A 21966-nucleotide genomic window follows, 5' to 3' on the forward strand; every position below is an offset into this window, starting at 1 on the left:
ATGGTATATATAATATAAATTTATATTTATATATTATATATAACATATAACACATAACATATAAATTATTATATTTAATAAATTATATATAAATTATATAAACATAGCACATATTTATATAATGTATATATATTTGCCACATCTTCTTTATTCATTCATCTATCAGTGGACACTAGGACTGCTTCCATAGTTAGGCTATTTAGAAAATGCTGCAATAAACACAGGGGTGCATATATCTCCAGGGATAAATTTAGGGAAAGATATGCTGTAATTTTATGGGAAGCTTAAAAGCAGCATTGAAGAACATGGAAGGCCGAATAAATGTATCATTGGCCCTTGAAAAACATAAGTTTGAGCTGCATGGGCCCACTTACATGAATTTTTTTCTATAAATATATTGGAAAATTTTTTTGAGATTTGTAGCAATTTGAAAAAACTCACAGATGAACCACATAACCTAAAAGTATGTGAGAAATTAAGATAAAGCACTTTTATAAAGTGCTGATTTCAACAAGAAAATCTTCACGTATGGGCTCTAAATTACATTTCCAATAATGACATGACATTTGCGAAATTTCGTTAGGGATACTCATCGCAATAGGCAATAGTCATTTTTCAACATCAGCTCAACTCTTCATTTATTAAATGAGACACTGACCCCTCCGATGTCTTGGGCTCTGTGTTAAGCACCAGAGATGAGAAGATGGATGTGCTTAAGTAGCTCTCAGTCTTGTGGAAGAAGCAGTTAAGGAGGTAGATGCATTACTTCCAGTCACTTCCCACTAACTTCCTACTGTACTCCACTTAGAATTGACCAAACTTATCTTGCTTTCCCAAATCCCTTCCCAAACCCAATCTTTATTACACATCAATATCCACATAATAACCCAAACTAACACCCTGAGTCATCTCTTATTTCTCACTTATTTCATATCTGTTCACTCATTACCCGTCAGTTCTTTGACCAAATGACCTCACAACTCCACCCTATTTTCTTTCTGTCACAGCCCAGCAGCCTGTTTCACCGGCTGCAATAATGTCTAAATGTCCCCATGTCCCTGTTTCCACCTCTCCCACACTATCCTCCACATTGTTCCCATCAAGTCTCTCTCTCTCTCTGTCTCTATCTCTACCTCTTTCTCTGGAAAGACTTTTTATTGTCCCGGGAAAGAAATACAAGGATCTAAAGGAGATGATGTGATGAGCTGATGGTGTGTTGAGCCACAGAGAACCAATGAGATATTAATTTTTTTTCTGAAGTAAACCCCACAGATATGAGGCAAGTTATAAGGACCTGGTAAGTATGAAAGGCTGCTAACTATTTCTGATTCTCACTCCCATATCTTTCCACTGAGGTGGAGATCACAGATTAGATGAAAGAAAATAGGAACTTTCTTGAAACCAGACAAAGACTCTTCTCATTTTTTAGCCACCAACATACTTCTTGGCTATCCATACCACATTAGTTCTTCATGGTACACTTAGGAGCCCACTCAGCAGCTAAGAGTAAGATCTATGTTCTCGTTGAAAGGAGCCAACCAGAAGATTATGGTAAGAGAGTGCCGAAGACCAACTATGTGCCAGTACTTGGCTCTGGATCCTCATTTTTGGGGAAAAAATAGAGGGGGAGATAGGTATCATTTGGGCAAATCTTTTGTCTTTCAGTCATCTCTGGAAAAGGCAGTAATGGAAGCCTAGACAGTGTGTGGTGGCTTAGTGTGAAAACCAACTTCTTTTCCAATTATGAACATCTCATTGGTAAGTTAAAATGGATGCCTGTGAGGTGGCTTGGATCAGTTAAAGGCAATCACTCAATGTCTGTGAACTAAAATGAGTTATCTACTAAGTTCAGATATCTACTTGATCATTACTCAAACCACAATTTAAAATACAAACATGAATATGAATTGGTTTCAAGCACAATTGGTGTCTAACTGCTGAAAAGTGGATTTGTTTTGTCCCAATCAGCATGCTTTTGTTTATTACACCATCTTCCACAGAATGTACGTAAAAGTGTTTCAAAAAGCAAATGTTTGCAGTAACAAGTTTTATGAACTGTCTTGGTTTTGGTTAAGTATCTTTTTGGAAAGCTTCCAGATCACACTGGATTTAGACCAGCAGAGACGGCTTTCCTGTGGGCATTCATCTTCATGGGATAGGGACAACTAACTCCAATAGAAAAACAAACAAACAAACAAAAAACAAAAACCCCATAAAACCTGTTGGCAGAATGACACAATTCTCCTACTTTTAAAATGAATATCTGCCCAATTTTTTCTTTACAACCACCACGACACGCCCAGCAAACCATGGGATAATGAAAGTCTACATGTGACTCAAGACATCCTGATATCCTCTTTCTCAGCTAACATCTGTGTCTCCACCCCTTTCCCAGTGGCATGGTTGGTCATCACACTATAGGCTGTAGGAATCCATCTTCCTTCCCGGTCGCGGCTGCTTACACTGGGATTGGCAGCTCCTCTATAAACTTCTGCTATTGTCCAGGCCAGTGGAGTCACAAGCCACATGGAGTTCCCATGTCAGCTCCTGGACATGGATGATTACGCGGCAGTTTCCCAAACCAAGCATTGAACTTGACCTCTCATCATCCAAACAGTTTAGCTTTTTTACCTTTGGCACATGACAGCTAGTTTGGGTGTTAAGAAAAATAAAATGTTTCCAGTCTCTGGCTCAGTTCTCTAAATTCAAATGATTTGAGGAAAGGAAATATAGGGACAGGAATGAGAAAAGAAAGTACTTTCAACCTTAGGAGAATTATCTAATATTTCTTTGCCTATATTAGATAAGGGGCAGGTTGTCCTAGACAGAAAACTAGCTCTGGATATGTTTTCAGTGAAAACATATATTTACACCACATTTTGGCTTAAAACCTTGGATTGCTCCCCATTGCAGAAGTCCAAAAAGCTCAGCATGGCTCTCAAGACCCTCATATAACCTCCTCTTAATACTTTGAATGCCTAGCTAGTTTGAAAATAGGCATTCTCTCATGTTCTTACACGGTTTTTTTTTTCCCTTCTCCATATATGATTACCTTTCTTCCCTTCTCTTCTCTTCACAGTCCTGAATCATCCTTCTAGAAACAGCTTAAATGTTCCCAACTTTGCCAATTATGATTGTAGACACTCCTCTCATGGTGCTTACCCCACTGCATTATAAATATTTGTACTTTTGTCCCCACTCTAAATTGCAAGCTTTTTGAACATCTATACCCTCCTCACCTTGTATGTTCAGCAATCAATAGAGCCTGATGTTAAAATTCGTAGGACGAAGCCAATATTCAGGCAACAAACATCTATGGAATAGATACAGTATACCCCAAAGCAAATTATATGAACCTCACTCTCAAAAACCCAAACTGTCATTCGGAATTAAAAAAAAACCCATATGTGCACTAGACACAAAGTCATTACTACATAAAGAAGCTCTGGAATACACTTCAAAGAGAAGTAGAATTCAGAGAAAGGACGAATCACTATGGACTCAAGTAAAAAACTGGTAGAGAAGACAGTAAGGAGGGAGACCAATCTGGGCAGCCTTGGATAAGAGAAGAGAAAGGCTTGGAGGAACACACACAAAAGGATTCATGAATGGACTTTCCGTGGATGGGATCTTGGGTTGATCGTGTTGGATTCCATTTTAGTGTGAAGCGCACGGGACAAGGGATGGCAATGCACACCGTCCACCTTCTGTTGTCTATTCCAACTTCTGCAACCAACAAAACCTCGACAAATAATTCCCTCTCCATCTGTAACAGCACAATCTGCAGGTCTCCAAGTTTCTGAGATAGAAGCATTGTGACACTGGCATGCGGTTATTAGCTCAGATGAAAACAGATCTGAGGTGTGTGTGCAAGGGGCTTGGGGAAAAGAACTGTGAGTGAATGCCCAACTGGCTCCCACCATGGGCAGCAGATGACATGCATGGTTGAACCCTCCACTCAGCTCTTTCTGAGTTAATATCAACGGTGACACCGGGTTGTTTTCAGGTCAGAGGTTGAGGTCACCCCTTCATGTCTCTTTTACGTGTGGTATACAGAGGGGAAGGAAGAGGAGTGAACTGAGAAAGTAGCAGGAGTGAGAAGGTAAGATCTGGCAAATTCAGAGCAGATCAGCAGTTAAAGCAGTTTTCTTCCCCCTCTCTTCCTACTGCAAAAACTTTTCTAATCCTCTAACTTGTCATGTCAAAAATCTCACTCCACCTGATACTCAGGGCCAACGACAGAATTTTTGCAGCCCGGGTGAGAAGGAACTCACCATCCTCTCAACTTTTGAGGAGCTTTCAGTTCTAGCCCATATTTTTGCTCAGGCAAACCCGGACAAGAAACACTTTGAGGAGGAGGCCATGGCAAAGCAGAGAGCAGAACTTGTGAGATGTGGCTACACTTGCAAGCGCCCCCACACCCACGGGGCCTAAAACACTTATTAACAGAATAGTTACCCTGGTTGGTGAAAAATGCCTCGTGGGATGTGGGATTGTTAACCACAGAGTTAACGCCAAAACCCTGAACACAGCCTTCTAATTGATGGAGAATTTTTTTCTATTATCAGACAATCTTGCTGATGCCTGCTTTCCCTTACTTCCCAAACACTAGTTTTTGAGGAATGGCCACAGAAGTTCCTCTAAGTTAAAAACCAGAAGATAGGAGGTATGAATTGTTTAGACTGTAAGCTTCATGACTTCCTCCAATAACATCACTAGTGCTTAAAATGTGACCAGTAACGGAGCAAGGACTTATTCAGTATTTGCTGACCAAATAATCAGATTGCTATGTAATATTTATAAAACACAAGCCCAGCACAAAGTGACACAAAGTATGCAAATGAATAGATGAATTCATTTACCACTTGGAAAATGGTAACAAAAGAATACCACACCACAAATTTCAAGATGAAAAACAGTAAGTGGATTGAAGAAGGATATTTTAAATTGTTTTTTAAAATTTGGTTCACCAACATTGTCTTGCATCCATACTCCCTTTGACATAGTAAATATTTATTTATTTATTTATTTGACAGACAGAGAAATCTCAAGTAGGCAGAGAGGCAGGCAGAGAGAGAGCAAGAAGCAGGCTCCCTGCCGAGCAGAGCGCCCATTGTGGGGCTTGATTCCAGGACCCCAGGATCATGACCCAAGCCAAAGGCAGAGGCCCAACCCCCTGAGCCACCCAGGTGCCCCTGGAGTGAGCTTTTTAAATCAGAGAGAAGTTGATGTTATACCCCTGCTCAAACCTGTCAATGACTTCCCATTACACTCAGAATAAGATTTGGATTCCTTACCAAGTCTCCCCCAAGCTTCTCTACAAGACAGCTCTCACACACCTCTTTGATCTCATCATCTCTTGTTATTTCATATTTTAGATGTAATCCACAATTTTTCTAATAACTGTTGAGTTTTGTCCACTTAGGAGACATTATTTGGATTTTTTTCTGATACCTCATTTTATGCTTTCAATTTTTTTTAGATTCTAATTTTTTTAATTCTTTTAATTTCTTCTGCACTCTATTTTCACTTGTAGTGGTACTTTTGAAATTTTACCATGCATGCATAACATCTGTGTTCAATTTCCCTCAGTAGCATCTATGTGGTGAATTTTCAATTTTGCATAATAGTTTAGCTGGGTATAGAATTTTAAGTTGACGATATTTTATGCCAGCTCTGTGAAGAAATTTATTCTACTCTTCTCTCATTTTTGTTTCAAATTTGGCTTTGTTTGCCTCTCATTTCTGTGTAGGTAATAAATTTGTTCTCTCTTGTTACTTTTTGGATCTTTTCTTTCCTCTGGTGTGCTTCATGCTTGAGATCTGTATTTCTAGAATCCAAGAATGTATGACAGCCCCCAGTGCAGCTCATACTTGCAGTTAAAATTTTTTTTGTGATTCTATAATTTCTTCTAATGTGATGAGTTTACCTATGCAATTAAAAGTCTGTTCTATTTTACCTAGCATTTCTATGCATTTTTGTTTGAACAGTTTTTAAATTTATCTAGAAATTATAAGTCAATACTGAAATTATGGACTATTTCAAAATGAACAATAAAAAGACTACATATTAAGTCTGTTCTATTTTATCGAGCATTTCTATGAATTTTTGTTTGAACAATTTTTAAATTTATCTAGAAATTATAAGTCAATATTGAAATTATGGACTATTTCAAAATGAATAGTAAAAATACTACATATTAAAGTACATTAAGTACTTCTCAAAAGTATATAAATTCATTTATAAGAAAAAAAGAGAAAGGCTCAAGAGAAATAAAGCACTTGAATAAAGTAGTTAGAAAAAGAAGAAAAAATTAAACTGAAGAAGTAAGACAGATACACCCCCAGATTGGTATGTGATCTATGACCACTACAAGTGTGTACAAAGATATGGAGCTAGGGCTCTTACCCAAATAGGAGAGTGTAAACTGATATCACCATTTTGGAAAACAATCTTGGCATTACCTAGCGCAAGTAGAGATGTACATACTCCATGATTCAGGAATTCCACTCCTAGGTATTGATCCTAGAGAATTTCATGCATGTTTCATGCACCAGGCAGCACACACAGTTCAGTCCATCATGAGTCCAACATTGTTTCAAATAGTGAATGAATACTAGAAGTAACCCACATACACATTGACAGTACAATGGATAAGTCACGATATCTTCACACAATGGAATACTATGTAGCAATGAAAATGAATAAATTGCAGCTGTACACATCAACCCAGATCAATATTAGGAACAAGATTAAGTGAAGAAAGAAAATTATCAAGAATAAATATACTTTGATCCCATTTATATAAGATTCAGTAACTTGCAAATGTATACACTATGTTTACTAAGGATACCCACAAATGTGGTAAAACTATAACAAAAACAAAGAGATGGATAAATGCAAAAATTAGATTTGTGGTTACAAATGGGATGGGAAGAAAGCAGAGTGGAGTTGGAGAGGAGGCACAGGAGACTCTAAGATTCTGGTAACCACTGGGTACAAAGTGTCAACAGCCAGTCTTTCATTTGCATATGTATGTATAGATATCTGGAATGACACTCCCCAAATATTAATGTTGTTATATGTAGGCAGTACATTTTGGATTATCTCATATGGTCTTTGCCTTTTTTTCTGTATTACTTTAATTTTTTATTATGAATATGTGCCATTTTATTTTATTTATTTTTTTTTAAAGATTTTATTTATTTATTTGATAGAGAGAAATCACAAGTAGTCAGAGAGGTAGGCAGAGAGAGAGAGGGAAACAGGCTCCCTGCTGAGCAGAGAGCCTGATGCGGGACTCGATCCCAGGACCCTGAGACCATGACCTGAGCCGAAGGCAGCGGCTTAACCCACTGAGCCACCCAGGCGCCCCAATATGTGCCATTTTAATTATTATTATTATTATTATTATTATTATTTAGAGAGAGTGCCCACATACATACACGAGGAGGGAGGAACAGAGAGAGAAGAGAGAAAAAAATTTTAAGTAGACTCTACAACACAGGGCTCAAGCCCACGACCCTGACATCATGACCTGAGCCAAAATCAAGAGTCAGACACTTAACTAGCTGAGCCACCCAGGTGCTCCCATTTTAATTTTTTAAATGTCATTCTGAGGGAGAAAGAAGAAAGTTCTTGTAAACTGCATATTTGTGTCTCCTTAATGCATATGTTGAAGTCCTAACCCCTAATGTGATGCTATTAGGAGGTGAAACCTCTGGGAGGTGATTAAGGCATATGGGTAGAGCCCTCATGACTGGGATTAGCATCTTTATAGAAGATAACCTAGAGAGTTCCCTCCCCACTGTGCCACGTGAGGTCCTGTGAAAAGACAGCTGTCTGTGAACCAGAAAGCTGAATCAGACACCGAATCTACCAGCACCTTGAACTTCCTTGCCTCCAGAACTGTGAGAAGTAAATGTCTCTTATTTCAAATCAACCTAATCAATTGTATTTACAGCAGCCTCAGCAGGGAAAGATACAGTGAGGAAGATGAATAAGGAGGAGTCTTGTGATAGAAAGCCCAAGAACAAAGATCTAGCAATCAAGCTCCTACGTATTTACCCAAATGGGTTGAAAACTCATGCCCACCTGAAAATCTGCACATGAATGTTAATATCAGTTTTATTCATAATTGCTAAAAATGGATCAACAAACTATAGTACATACATACAGGAGAATATTGTTCACTGACACTAAGAAATGAGCTCTCAAGTTACAAAGAGACATGCTTAAAAGCATATTATTAAGTGAAAAAAGCCAATCTGAAAAGTCTCTAGACTATATGGTTCCAACTATATGACAGTCTGGAAAAAGAAGAATAGAGAAAAACTAAAAAGATCAGTGGTTGCCAGGAGTTTGGGGTAAGGAAGGGAAGGATGAACTAGTAGAGCAGAGGAGATTTTAGGGCAGTAAACCTGAAGTGGTGGATATATGACATCATGCATTTGTCAAAACCATAGAAGTGGACAGCACCAAGAGAAAGCCTTCATGTAAGAAGTTAATAATAACGAATCACAACAGGTTCATCAATTGTAACAGATGTACTACAGTAATGCAAGATGTTTCTAATAGGGGACACTGGCGAGAGGCAGGTAGAGTGGGAGTATAAGGAAACTTTCTGTATCCTTGCTCAACTTTTCTATAAATCCAAAACTGCTCTAAAAAAAAAATACTCTATTGGTTTAGGGGCGCCTGGGTGGCTCAGTCGGTAAGCATCTGCCTTCAGCTCAGGCCATGATCCCAGGGTCCTCGGAATGAGCCCCACATCGGGCTCCCTGCTCGGCAGGAAGCCTGCTTCTTCCGCTCCCATTCTCCTACTTGTGTTTCCTCCCTCTCTGTGTCTCTCTCTGTCCAAAAATAAATAAATAAATAAATAAATAAATAAATCTTTAAAAAAAAAGAAGAAAAATAGTCTATTGGTTTAAAAAAGAAAAAAAAGCCCAAGAATAAGGCATAGCATTCTTGCAATATCTAGCGTAGGTGTTTCTTTTTAGTAAACCCTAAGCTTACCACATTTTTAGAATTTTTTAATGCTTCTAACACCCCTGGGGTAATATACGAGTGTGATTCTCCTCCCACTGCTGAGGAAACTGAGGCAAGAGAGTGTACACATCTTGCCCTGGGCTGTATGGCAAGTGCTTCCAAGAGTCAGGATTCAGCCTGAAGTAGTCCTTGCTCCTGGCCTTGACCTGACCCTGCCTTCTCTTAAAGGTGCAAAGGTGAGCTGGACATCAGTGTTCAACTGGATGTTGAAACTGAAGACCTCAGCTGCTCTGTAAAGAACTAAAACAAATCTGCTTTACGCTGGTTTAATTCCCCTGGAACTTTATTTTTTGCTCTTTTGTGCTATAATAGTTAACATGCATTGCATTTAAAATCTCAGAGGATGGAAACGTTCAAACCAGACAAGCACAGTGTCAACGGTCTTTTGATAGGAGGTTTTTTTCTCTTTTAATTCTTGGGGAAGCAGAAGATGTTGTTTTATCAAAAAGACATTTTAAAAAAACAAAATAAACAATAGTGGGAATATGATATATTAAAAAGAAACATAAAATGCAGGTTTGTTTAGGTCTACAACCATAGTTGACAATGTTCTCTATTACTATTTCTTGTATTCTGAATTAATACAAATACCCGAGAAATATAGCTTATAAAATGAAGGGAAGAGCAACTCTTTGGTCAGTTCAAAATATCTTAAGCAACCAAACTGTTTTTCTGAGTTCCTCGTTTGCAGAAGAACCACAGTGGGTACCGGAGGGAGCAGGGAGGTCAAAAAAGGAGGTCAGGCTTTCACTTCAAAGAGCTTGTGACCTGCTTAGATATATCCAGCACAAAGAAGAAGCTGGTTATCTTGCAACCCACGCCCTGTGAAGGAGGATGAAGATTTCCTTGAGGCACTGGAACATCCACAGGTCCTCCAGGAAAGACTGGGAGCTGGGCTGGCGTGAGAGGGATGGCATTGCATCCTTAGCCATGCAGAGAGGCTCAGAGCCTTTGAAGAATGAGTTTGGTAGTTTGGGACTAGGAGGTCTATTCTTCTGGGGCAAGGATTTCGAGGAGCCTGGGGCAGTTTGTTGGGAAGGGTCTATAGAGGTAAGAAGCTGGAGGGCCAGTGACAAACACAGAAGAGCTTTTGCTTGAGCCAAAATGTGAATGCAGGTTCTTTTTTTCTTAAATTTTATTTATTTTGACAGACAGAAATCACAAGTAGGCAGAGAGGCAGGCAGAGAGAGAAGGGGAAACAGGCTCCCCGCTGAGCAGAGAGCCCGACACAGGGCCCGATCCCAGGACCCTGAGACCATGACCTGAGCTGAAGGCAGAGGCCCAACCCACTGAGCCACCCAGGGGCCCTGTGAATGCAGGTTCTTGAACTCCCTCAAATCTTATCTCCAACCCCCCCAACCAAAATGGACTGTAAGTTTATCCTTGATTTCACCTAAGAAAATCCTGTTCTTTTACCCATCAACAACAAAAACCATTTATTGGAAGCCTACTTTTTTTTTTTTTTGCCAGAATAAAAACTCCAGCCTTCCTTAGAATAATAAATAAATTTATTTATTTATTTATTATTTTTTAATTTATTTATTTCCTTCCAAAAAATAAATACGGTTCATTCCCACTTACACGAAAAGATGTGACATTGAGAAAGATTAAGTGATTGCCAAAGGTCACATTTTGAGAATTTTAAACTTCAGAATTTCCAGATACCATGAGTCATTCATTTTACCCATCTGTGTCCCTCCAGCCAAGTGACCTTAGGACATTTGCTTCTAGGCCAGATAACTATGACTGATACGCACACACACACACACAATACACAATACACACAGACACACAAACACACACATAATACACATACACACATTTTTATTTTAGGCTTTTTGGGGGCCAATCTCTGCCACTAAAGCGCAAAAGCAGCCCAAGTCAATATGTAAATGAAGGGGCATGGCTGCATTCCGCTAAAATACAAAAATTTGAATTTTGCTGGAATTTTCATGTCACAGACTTATTTATTTTATTTTTATTCTTTTTCAACCAGGTAAAACTGTAATAACCATTCTTAGTCATGGGCCCTCAAACAGGCAGGGACTTACTCACATTTGACTTGTGAGGAGCAATAGCCCACCATTGTTTTAAGTTTATTGATCGGAGCCCTAAGCTAATGAAGCCAAGGTTAAATGTCTTATCTCTGTAAGAGACTGCTTGCTCTATGCTGTGAAAAATTCTGTTATGCTGTCAACAAACTATTCTCCTAGCTGGGCCATGTGTTTTGCAAATCTGTAGGGCATTACAAGGGCAAAGACAGCTCAGTGCAATTCATACAGCAGGAAAAACAACATATATTTCCCTTCCACAAATGCTAATAACTCCCAGCACACTTCTATGATAGTCTACGTAAAATTTTCTAAAAATGTGTTCATTATAACTTTGGGGTTTTAAGAATGCCTCACTGAGAGATGGCACATGCACTTTCCATGTTGTCTAATACATTGGACAGACACTCGGGAAATAACACAGCAATTCACGTTCAGACTTCAGTATGTATGCTAGCGCCTCTGAGTTTAACTCAGTATTAGCCTGCCCTTAATTCTCTAGATCCTCGTTTCACTCCCATCCCTTCATTCATCCCTGTAATCAATGCAGATTACACTCTGCTACGTATCCAGTCTTGTGGCGGGCGCTGGGAATTCAAAGCTGAATATTAAAGTCCCCAGTTTGGGGGAGAAGACAACCACATAGAAATTCCACCCATAAAGGCTATACTAAGTGCCACAGTACAGATGTGTTGCAGATGTTGTGAGAACACAGACCGCAGACAGAAGAGCTTTACCTGGGCAAACTTTTGGGGAGCTAGAGGCTGGAGACCTAGAGCTAGGGGCCAGAGAGTACCAAGGAATCTTTTGGAGGAGGTAAGATGTGAGCCAAATCCGGAAAGTTACATACAATGGTGGGGCCTCCGTCTAAGATGCAGCAATACCAACTAAGTTGTTACTCGAGAGAGAAAGGCAAGAGAGGATGAGCCGTGAACATACAATCTTTGAAATCCTTGTTCCAGCATTGTCAGATTCGAACACAACTAGTCAACGGTCACAAGAAAATCACACACGTCCTCTCATTCCTCCCATGTACAGTGTATTTCGGTTCAAAATTTCGTGAAAAACAAACATGACTTAATCAGATAAAATAGACCATAGATAAGAGAATTCACATTTTCCCTCTTAAATCTGAACTGAAAATAATATAAGGGTACATATCTGATTTTTTAGTTGAGTTTAAGACACATAAACCAAAACATTTTTGAAAAAATAGAATACATTCTCACCTGAAGAACTTTCCTAATTCTTTTCAGATTGTGTATCAAGAGCAGATTTTTCTCTTTGGAAACGCGACCTAACTGTTCGTCCAGTTGTATTAGCAAGTTTTGAAGAAGAATTGTTGCCATGGTTTCATTGTTGGAAGCTGCCTCCCTAAAAAACAAAAGTGTTATTGCACAGCAGGAAACAACTTGGTAAAATATCTACTGTTTTACCATATAAATTTTAAAAGAGATCGATCTATTCCACAGTGACAAGCATTTAAAAGCTTTTACAAATTAAATTGTACACATCAAAGTAGACTCAATATCACTAATCATTGGGGAAGTGCAAGTCAAAACGTGAGCTACCACTTCATACCCCTTCAAACGGCTTTTACTGAAAACCCTACATGACAAGTGTTGGTGAGGGTGTGGAGAGACTGGGACCCCTTCCACGGCCACTGTAGAAAACAGGATGGAGATTTTTCAAAATATAAGCAGAAAATTACACACAGCAATTCCCCTTCTGGGTAGATCCTCGAAAGGATTAAAGGCAAGACCTTTAACGGATATTTGTACATCAGCATTCATATTAGCTTTATTCACAATAGCCACAAGGTAGGAATAGTCCAATGTTAATAGGCAGATGAATAAACAAAATGTGACATATCTATAATAGAATATCATTCAGCCTTAAAAAGAGAAGGAAATTCTGATTCATGCTACATGAATGAATCTTGAAAAAACATGGTAAGTGAAATACTTCAGCCACAGAAGCACACAATATGTGTGCTTACATGGACGTGAAGTGCCTGGAGTAGTCACAGGCAGAGAGACAGAAAAGAGAAGGGGGGTTGCCAGGCCTGGGGTAGAGAGAGTGAAGAGCTCTTGGCTAATGAGGGCAGAATTTCAGTTTGCGGCGGTGAAACAGTTCTGGAGACAGGCGGTGGTGACGGTTGTGCGGCAGGGGAAATGTGCATGATGCCCCCAAACTGTACACGGTTTATGACAAATGGTTAAAATGGTAAATGTTATGTTATGGACATTTTATCACAGTAAGAGATAGGACCACTCAAACCAAATTAATTGTACAAGATAAACAGAGCTTTAAAGAATGATTTTAAAACATAGTAAGAAAAAATATTTACACTGAGACTGTAAATTGAAAATTGAGATAAACCATAGGTTCATTTTGTGGCTTTTTTTTTTTTAGAAGATTGTATTTATTTATTTGACAGAGATCACAAATAGGCGGAGAGGCAGGCAGAGAAAGAGGGGGAAGCAGGCTCCCCGCTGAGTAGAGAGCCCGATGTGGGGCTCGATCTCAGGACCCTGAGATCATGACCTGAGCCGAAGGCAGAGGCTTAACCCACTGAGCCACACAGGTGCCTCATGGCTTTTTAATATTTAGAAATTACTGGGATTGGGTTTACCAAAAAACCAAGGCCCTAGAAGCATTTAGTTTTCACCTACAACAGATGAAACCAGAAAGAACAATGATTCTCTTCCTTTGAGGAAGTTTTCCAAATGCTTGAAGAAAATTATCTGAAAGAACGCATCTCCAGAGTCAAAAGCAAATGAAAGAATGAATTCTCAAAGAGAGAGCATAAAGCACTTGTACATCAACCTCTAGGGAAAATACAATAATGCTTGATCCTACCAGTCTTGATTTTCAATCCATTGAGCCAACAGATGTCGAATTTCCATAGGAAAGTTGTCATCATAGAATTGATCTACTTGCTCCAAAAATTTGATTTCTAATTGTTGGACTTGATTCCACTGAGACATGCTATAAATGAAGACGTAGAATTAGAGTTTAAAAATAATGTTAATAACGGTGGTACATGTTTTTCTCCCATAGATTTTTTTTTTAAGATTTTATTTATTTGACAGATAGTGAGGGAGAGATAGAGAGAGAGAGAGAGAGGGAGACAGGGCAAGAGTGAGCACAAGCAGGGGAGAGGCAGAGAGAGAGGGAGAACCAGACTCCCCACTGAGCAGGGAGCCAGATGTGGGGCTCGATCCCAGGAACCTGGGATCATGATCTGAGCCTGAGGCAGACTCTTGACTGACTAAGCCACCCAGGCGCCCCTCCCTTAGGTTTCAAACAAAGACAGTGTTGTCCATTAGTTAAATAACTAAAAAAAATATTCTTTTATAGTCACCTTACATAAGAAAACAGTAAAGAGAAGATGTTTTCAATCCAAAGAGAAAGCATCCTCAGCTTTTTCGTAAGTCATAACTAGTCAAGGGGGAAAAAGTTCTGTATCCCCAAAGCATGTCCTGCTTTGCTCTAACAGGAACTCCAGAACTTTCTCCAGAAAGCGTTCATCCCCCCCAACACCTCTGATCTGTCGCACGAATCTGTGTTCTCAACAAACTCCTTTCTTACCCCTTGTTCCCTCTGCACTCTTGACTTTGAGCAACCTGAAGGCAAACTGTGCCTTCTCAGACCCGCAGTAGACTTTCTGTGTGAGGAGCACCTCATCCATCCAACTGCCCATCGTTTTTTCTCTGTTTCAGAGTTGCCTGGCTTCCCGAGTCATACTTCTATTCCTAGACCTCCAGTCAGATTTGGTCTTAGCTTTATGAAGAGTTTCGTGCATGCATTTCTGTGGGCTCTAATTCTTTCAGCTTGAAATCTCTCTGAATCCATACATAGCTATGTTTCTCCATGTGATGGTCCACTATGACTGGGCAGAACTTTTAAGGTCGACTTTTAATTAGTCTCTGGTGTGTGACTGACAGCGGTTAAACCCTCAGGTTAACTGAGGAGGAAACCACACTAGGTACGTGTTTGGCAGAGGCACTCACAAAAAAACAAAAGTATGTGTTTCCCCACCTTATCCTTCTCTCACCAGTTAGAAGCTTTAGACGTTTCCGAACTCAGGGAGATGAATACGACATCTTGAAGTTAGAGTATTTTACTTTTTCCAAAGTCGAAGTTCTGATAGTTTTATCAGCAATTTTAGATAAAAGGACAAAACTTTTACATGATGAATCACCATAATACCTCGGCCTGTCTTGTAGGTAAGTTAAGATTTCCCTTTGCCTACAGAAGGGCATGATAACCGATTTCATGTAGTTCACATCCTCAGGTTTCAAAGGGAACCACTCTGGGGCACAGTCTCCCTGATCTAAATCTATAGAGGAACGTTTTGCTAAAAGAAAGAAACCGGGAAAAGAAAATTTTATTTTCATTTCACTTTATATCTTGAAGACCTGTACAGCCGCATTCTCGGCATATTGTGTCTCTCTCAGCAAGTGCTTGTTAAATGAGTGGCAATTCTGATGTGGCTGGGTGTAGGGCAGGCGGAGAGTTAGTTCTACTCCAACTTTAAAAAATGAGAAAAATCCAAGGGACAAGTAAACAAAAGGATTCGTACCCAAGATGCATCATCCTAAGGACCGATCTGAGGTCTCCTGAAACCACACACAGCTGTCTTTGCAGATGCTGGATATCTGTATGAACCTGTCCACATGGGTATCTGCCTGTACCTATAGATCACACAGAACTGGACCATTTGCCCCCATGCTACGGTGACATTGTCCTGCTGTATCCCTGTCCACTTGTTCTCCACAACGGTGAGAGCACATGAGCTGAAAACACCATTGCAGTCATTATTGCTATTTTTCTTAAATCCTTGCTGTGATTCGGATGAAAATCTATTTTCCCACTGAGAAGTAACTGGACGGAACCTGTCCCCGAGTTGGGTTCATTACTCCCAGGACCTGGGTCCACCTCCCAGAGAGCGGGACTTGAGGCTGAAGACGGGAAGGGTAAGGGGTGCGGCCCAGGGCCCTCCTCTCTGTTGAAGCCTGTAGAAAGGCCTTAGTCCTTCCTCTCCCTTCCTCGCGCTCTGCGGGGCCCGCCCCCCGGGGCCACTTCTCCCACCCCAGGAAGGCGACAGCGCGTGTCTTCGGACACCGGGTGCCTGTCTGTCGTCGCTGAACGTCCGGCCTAGGCAAAGCGGCAGTTCGTCCTGCCGTCTGGGAGCCGACAGCGCCACGCGGCTCTGACGTGCGCGGGAGCGGACATGCCCTCAGCGTCCCTCCTCCTCACCCAAGCCGCAGCACCGGCCACCCCAGCTCCGGGGTTCTCCGGCCCCAGGCGCCCCGTCCGCTGCCCGGCCCGCGGCTCCGAGGAGCCGCCCGAGACGCGGGGTCCCTTCCCGGGGACACGCGTCCGCACCGCCACCGGCGTCCCTCCCGCCGCGGATGCGGGGCTGAGCGCGAGTGTCCCCGACACCTGCGCCACCTGCGCCGCCTGCGCCGGGCATCCGTGACCTCGTGCCCTCGGGGCCGCGGAGGACCCGCCGCGCGCGGAGACCCAGGGCGCAGCGACCGTCCCGGCGCAGCCCCGCGGCCCGCACAGCGCGTCCGGCCCGCGGCCCGGGAAGCGACGGCAGGCGGGGGCCGCCCCTTACCTGGCTCCGCGGCCGTCCCGTCGGCGTCCGGCCCCGAGTCGGAGTCGCCCTCACCGTCCCCGGGACGGAGCCGCTGACGCCATTGTCGTGGCGGCATTTGCATGTCCCCTCCCACGGGAGGCTTTCCTGTGCGTCAGAGCCCCGGGCCGGGACTTCGCGGGGTCGGGTCCCGCCCACTCCCCGAGCCGGACGCGCGGGCGCGGGCGGTGGGCGACGGGGGACTCGCGGCCCTTCCTCCGGGAGCCGCAGCTGAGACCACCCCTGGGACGTACGTGCCCGGAGCTTCCCGCCTCCCGCTCCCAGGCCTGTCCCGCTGGAGGGACGCGGCGCCGGGACCCAAGTCCCCAACTCTCCGACCTCCCGGGGCTCCCGGTCCTGCAGGGGCGGCTCGCGGGGCGCAGGACAGCGTCGCGGGAGGTTCGGGCCGCTGCGCGCGCCACGCCGACCCCCGCGCACCCCGCGCTCCGTCCCACGCACCTGACGGCCGCGGGCCGCTCTTCGCCTGTGACTCGGGCCTGTTCGCGAACCCCAGAGCCGAGGGAGCCGTCGTCTCCGCCGTCCGAGCGCCTCTGTCAGGCCTGAGGACGCGGAGGCCCGGCGAGGTGGCCGGAGTCCGCCGCGAGTCGTGGCCTCAGCGCGGGCCGGAGGCGGCGGTTCGCGCGCGCTCCCCGGGGGTCTTGCTGTTGTATCTCCTCCGAGCTCGACCCTAGCCCGGACACACGAGTTCTACGGAATGTTCGGGAAAATACAGATAAAAACAAAGGACGATAGACTGAGCGGGGCAGAGACAATGACCCGACCTGCTCGTGCGGGAGTCCCCAGCCCAGCCCCGGGCGAAGGCCTGCTTCCCCGCTCCCGGCCCGGCCGCCCTGCGCCGCGCTTCCCCGGGGCTCTCCTCCCGCTCCCAACGTCAGTACCGCGATCACCTGCTCACGTTCATCGCCCCGTCCCTCCGGTGCACAGGAGAAGTCTGTCCACTCCAGGTCGCACTCCGCGTCACTCTCCTCCCGGGTCAGGCAGGCCTGGTCTCAGCTGCCTGCTTTCTGGGCAGTTTCCAGGAGCTTCGGCTGCTCTGTCGCTACCTAAAGGAAACGGAGTCTGGATTTCTCTGGGGAAGCAGTCTGTCCTGAAAAAGTCCACATTCTCGGCACTCAAACTTGTGTACGATCTGGCCCCAACCTATCCTGAAATCTCTCCTCACAACCTCCGCCGGCCACCCCCACTCCCTATCCAGGAGCCGCATCCAGGCAGACCCACTTGTCCTGCTCCCTGGAGGAACCTCTCCTATTTTAGTATTGATGCCCCCTTCAACTGCAGTGCCCCCCCATTGTCTATTTACTGAAATCCTATCCCTCTTTTTTTCTAAATTGAATTTAATTTCAATTCCAGTGTAGCTAACATACAGCATTACCCTGGTTTCGGGTACAGAATATAGTGAGTGATTCAACAAGGCAACAAGTGTGTGTATCACTCCGTGCTCAGTGAGATAACTGCACTCCGAATCCCCTTCCTCTGTTTCACACCCCACCCCCACGTTCCTTCTGGCTACTCTGTTTGTTCTCTATAGTTAAGACTCTGTTTTCCAATTTGTCTTTATATTTTTGAATTCCTTATCCTTGGTGAAGATTTCACTGATGACCCCAACCCACAGCAAATTTCCCTGCTCTGAATTCTCATCACACTTCCCATCCAAACTAGAGCTAAGAAAAATAAAAATGCAAGCCCCAGGTTTAAATTTTCCAGCAGCTACATCAAAAAAGGTAAAGGGGAACGGGTAAAATTAATTTCAATACTATCAATAACCCAATAATATAGAATATTAACATTTCGGCATATAATCAATATAAAATTCTTAATGGGATGCTTTGCTTTCCTTATTTCATACGCAATCTCTGAAGTCTGGTGTATCATTGGCACTTTCAGGAAATCTCCATTTGGACCAGCCGCATTTCAGATGCCCAGCAGCCTCATGTGGCCGGTGGCTGCCCTACTAGCGCACATCTAGACCACTCAGTTAGCACTTTTCACTTCCTGCCTTCTAGTATTAGTCATACTGGTTTTGCCTGTCGTTATCATCATTGTACTCAACTGTTGAGAGCTCGTTGTACAAAGTAGAGACTTCCTTCACTTCTTCCTTTTAAGGCCCTCACCTCGGAACTCCCTCGGCAGTGTTTAAACTGATCTCATGACACCTTTATCCTCTTAAAAATTGTTGACAACTCTGAAGAATTTTTGTGTATTATTATTCTATATTAAATTCATATTTACTGTATTAAAACTAAATCTGAAGAGAAGAATGGAAATATTTATTCATTAAAAATTATAATCATAAACCCATATGTGTTTAAATAAACCTTTTTAAATGAAAAAAAAAAGTATTTCTAACATAAAAAATTAGTGAAGGGGCACCTGGCCAGCTCTGTTGGTGGAGCACATGACTTTTGATCTCAGAGTTGTGAGTTTGAGCCCCCTGTTGGGTGTAAAGATAACTTAAGTAAATAAATCTTAAACAATTTTTTTGTTAAAATTTTTTAAAAATTTAAAAAGTCAGAACACGTGGCATAGATTTACATTTTTAAAAATCTCTAATGGATACGTTGAGAAAAGACAGCTGGATTCTTATATCTGCCTCTGCATTTATCTTTTGCAATTGTTTGGTTTTTGAAGAAATATTTGAAGTATTTGAAGAAAATCTGGACTCACACAGATACAAAATTGGAAAAGGAGGAGCATCTTAATAGCCTCTGCAGGTAATGTGGATATCCTTCTTCAGCACGACAGCAAAATTCAACAAGTGGTAGTTTTTTAAGGATTGGTGCACTGTGGAATGTGAAACTCCATCGGCAAACTTTACAGTGTTACATTAAAATCTGTTGGCATATTTTGTATTTTAAATGGAAATTTTACCCACACATGATTTTATATTATCACACATTGGTCATTTGGAAAACATGAATCCACTAGATTACGCAGATCTTCTAAACGCTGACACCCTTCACCATACAAATCAGAAAATCCTATCAGCTAATATCACCATGGATCTCATTAGAAAAATATTTTTAAGTATTGGGAAATTGTTAAGCTCAGAAGGAGGATGCAAGTTTTACAAATTCTGATTTTTGCTTGAAAACGCCAATATTATTATTGGACATTGCCAAGTGTTTTCCCTGAAATTACAGTCATACCCTGTTCATTTTATCTTCCAGATATCCAGACTTGGATAACCACCGTTTGTCAGGTCATTCTTCTAAGTAAGAAGATGTTCTGTGACAATCACACGAGGGTTTTTCTTTGAGACAGTCATCATTCCTCAGTGTTCTCATTTTCTTCTCATATACTTCTCATTCTCATGCCAGAATATTACAGGAACATTAATTTAAATTTTAATAAAATTAATTTCCTGCTTCATTGAGAACATTCTTAAGTTAAACTGGCAGTTAAACAGTTTAACGTGTGTGGTGGTGAAGAGTACAATGACTTCTAGAATAATCTGGCCTCACTGCCTTGGTTCACACTGAGGCACCAACATTACCCATCATGGCTTTGGTACCATCAGTGCAAATGTCAACAGAGTGAAAAGGCAAGGCATTATTATAAAAATAATTTTATTTTCACAGACAGAGGGCCTTTCCTTAAAAAAAAAAGTCTTGGAGACTACCCCCGAGAATCTGCAGACATTTTTGTAACCTCTGCTTTGTCTACCATATCCTATCCACCATAATCAGTTTATGCAGTGGTATATCATGAGGGATTTTGTGCCCAAATGAACACTTTTTTCCTTGGTTGAAACATCTCCCTTAAACCTCTGCCCACCTTCCTGATTCTTGAACTAAGTCAGGCTTCTAAGAACAGGTATCTCTTTGTCTACTTTACTTTTCTTTTTTAGAATCCAGTCTAAATAGCCAGGTTCCCAATTTCTTGGCCCTACATTGACCTTGGCTTCATGAGTCCCTCAGAAGTCAACCTCAGAGTCAAAAACAAAAAAGAAGGGTTGGCAGATAGAGAAGAAGGAGGAAGAAGGAGAAGGGAAGGTAGAGGGAGAACACAAGAGAAAGCAAGCTGAGGCAAAATCCCCAGTTTGCCAAACTCAAAAGTCTACAACAGTTTCTTCTCTTCCTGTAATTGATGTCCCATTTGCCCTGTTAAATCCTTATTTCTAATTTTTTCCCCTTCATCTTAACAGAAATATCAGATTATAGACTGGCAGAAATATAGATTCTAAGTCTGATCATGCCACTTTCTAGCTGTACAAAGTCGGATCAGCTACCTAACCTCTCTGAGCCCCCAGTTCTGTCAAAATGGGGTATTACATCCCACATGAAACTGCTGGGAAGATTCCAAGAGCTAAAGTAAGGAATGAGATAAGGGAAAATATTCAGTAATAGCTGCTATGAAGAGAAAAATAATAACCAGTCGTGAGGAACTTTGAAAGTGACCCTCTCTCCTCAGTGTACACAGATGGGGCTTCAAGTGGACGAAGAGAGTCAAGGGAGACAGGCAGGTTCACGTCTGTGTATCAGAGGCAGTGAGGATTCAGGCAGATCTTGACTGCTTTTTCTACCATGTCTAAGCCCAGCTGCTGTGTGGGAGTCAGCGAGAGAAGACAAGGGGCTATCACTTTCCCTGAGGCCCGTTGCAAGCCAGCTCCACTTTCTCCCAACTCTTGTACAAAGAGTGTAAACTTTTGTTCATTTTCATTTTTATGGAAGCACCTTACCTATCCCCTACGAGCTTCCTCTCTAATATGTCCTACGGAAACTAGGGGGAGTTAGAGTTTGGTGCTGGATGGAGGGAACCTGTCCATACAGAAAGGCACACTGAATTTTACAGTAGTGTATGTTAGTTTCTATACTAGAAAGGATAACTGGGACAAGACAGTCTGGTGTGGGTCTTAGCTCATCTGAGCGCGGGTCCCTCCAGCCCAGCAGAACAGGGTCAACGTCTTCTACAAATGGCTTTAAATATCTATTTTGTTAGTATCCTTAGGTCCAGTTTCCAATGACTGTGCTCCCTCTACTGCTGCCTCAGGATAATCGCAACTTATAAAACAACATTCTTCCCAATAACCATAGCCACTTTTTCCCCTCTAGCTCCATGCCAGACAAAGTGCTGGGATTTAAGTGCAGTGTTTTACTTACTCTTCACCATGCTCCATAGCATTCAGTATCATTCTTATTTCTAACTGACAGAAAAGAGATTGGGCTTAATGAGGCTACAGGGGCAATCAGATGGTAAAGA

At 42.3% G+C, this 21966-nt stretch overlaps 1 protein-coding gene across 1 annotated transcript in view; it reads right to left on the minus strand.

The window, feature by feature from the left end:
* STAT4 (signal transducer and activator of transcription 4) overlaps positions 1-16833 on the minus strand; it is a 98406-nt gene extending 81573 nt beyond the window's left edge. The window contains exons 1-3 of the mRNA XM_044241187.1: positions 16729-16833; positions 13962-14090; positions 12329-12473 (exon numbers count right to left, since the gene is read on the minus strand). Coding sequence (XP_044097122.1) covers positions 12329-12473; positions 13962-14089 — 273 coding nt within the window. The 5' untranslated portion in view covers position 14090; positions 16729-16833. The remainder of the gene's footprint in view (positions 1-12328; positions 12474-13961; positions 14091-16728) is intronic.
* Between the last annotated feature and the right edge of the window lie 5133 nt (positions 16834-21966).

Source organism: Neovison vison, chromosome 3, assembly GCF_020171115.1.
Source record: "Neovison vison isolate M4711 chromosome 3, ASM_NN_V1, whole genome shotgun sequence".
Classification (NCBI taxonomy): Eukaryota; Metazoa; Chordata; class Mammalia; order Carnivora; family Mustelidae; genus Neogale; species Neogale vison.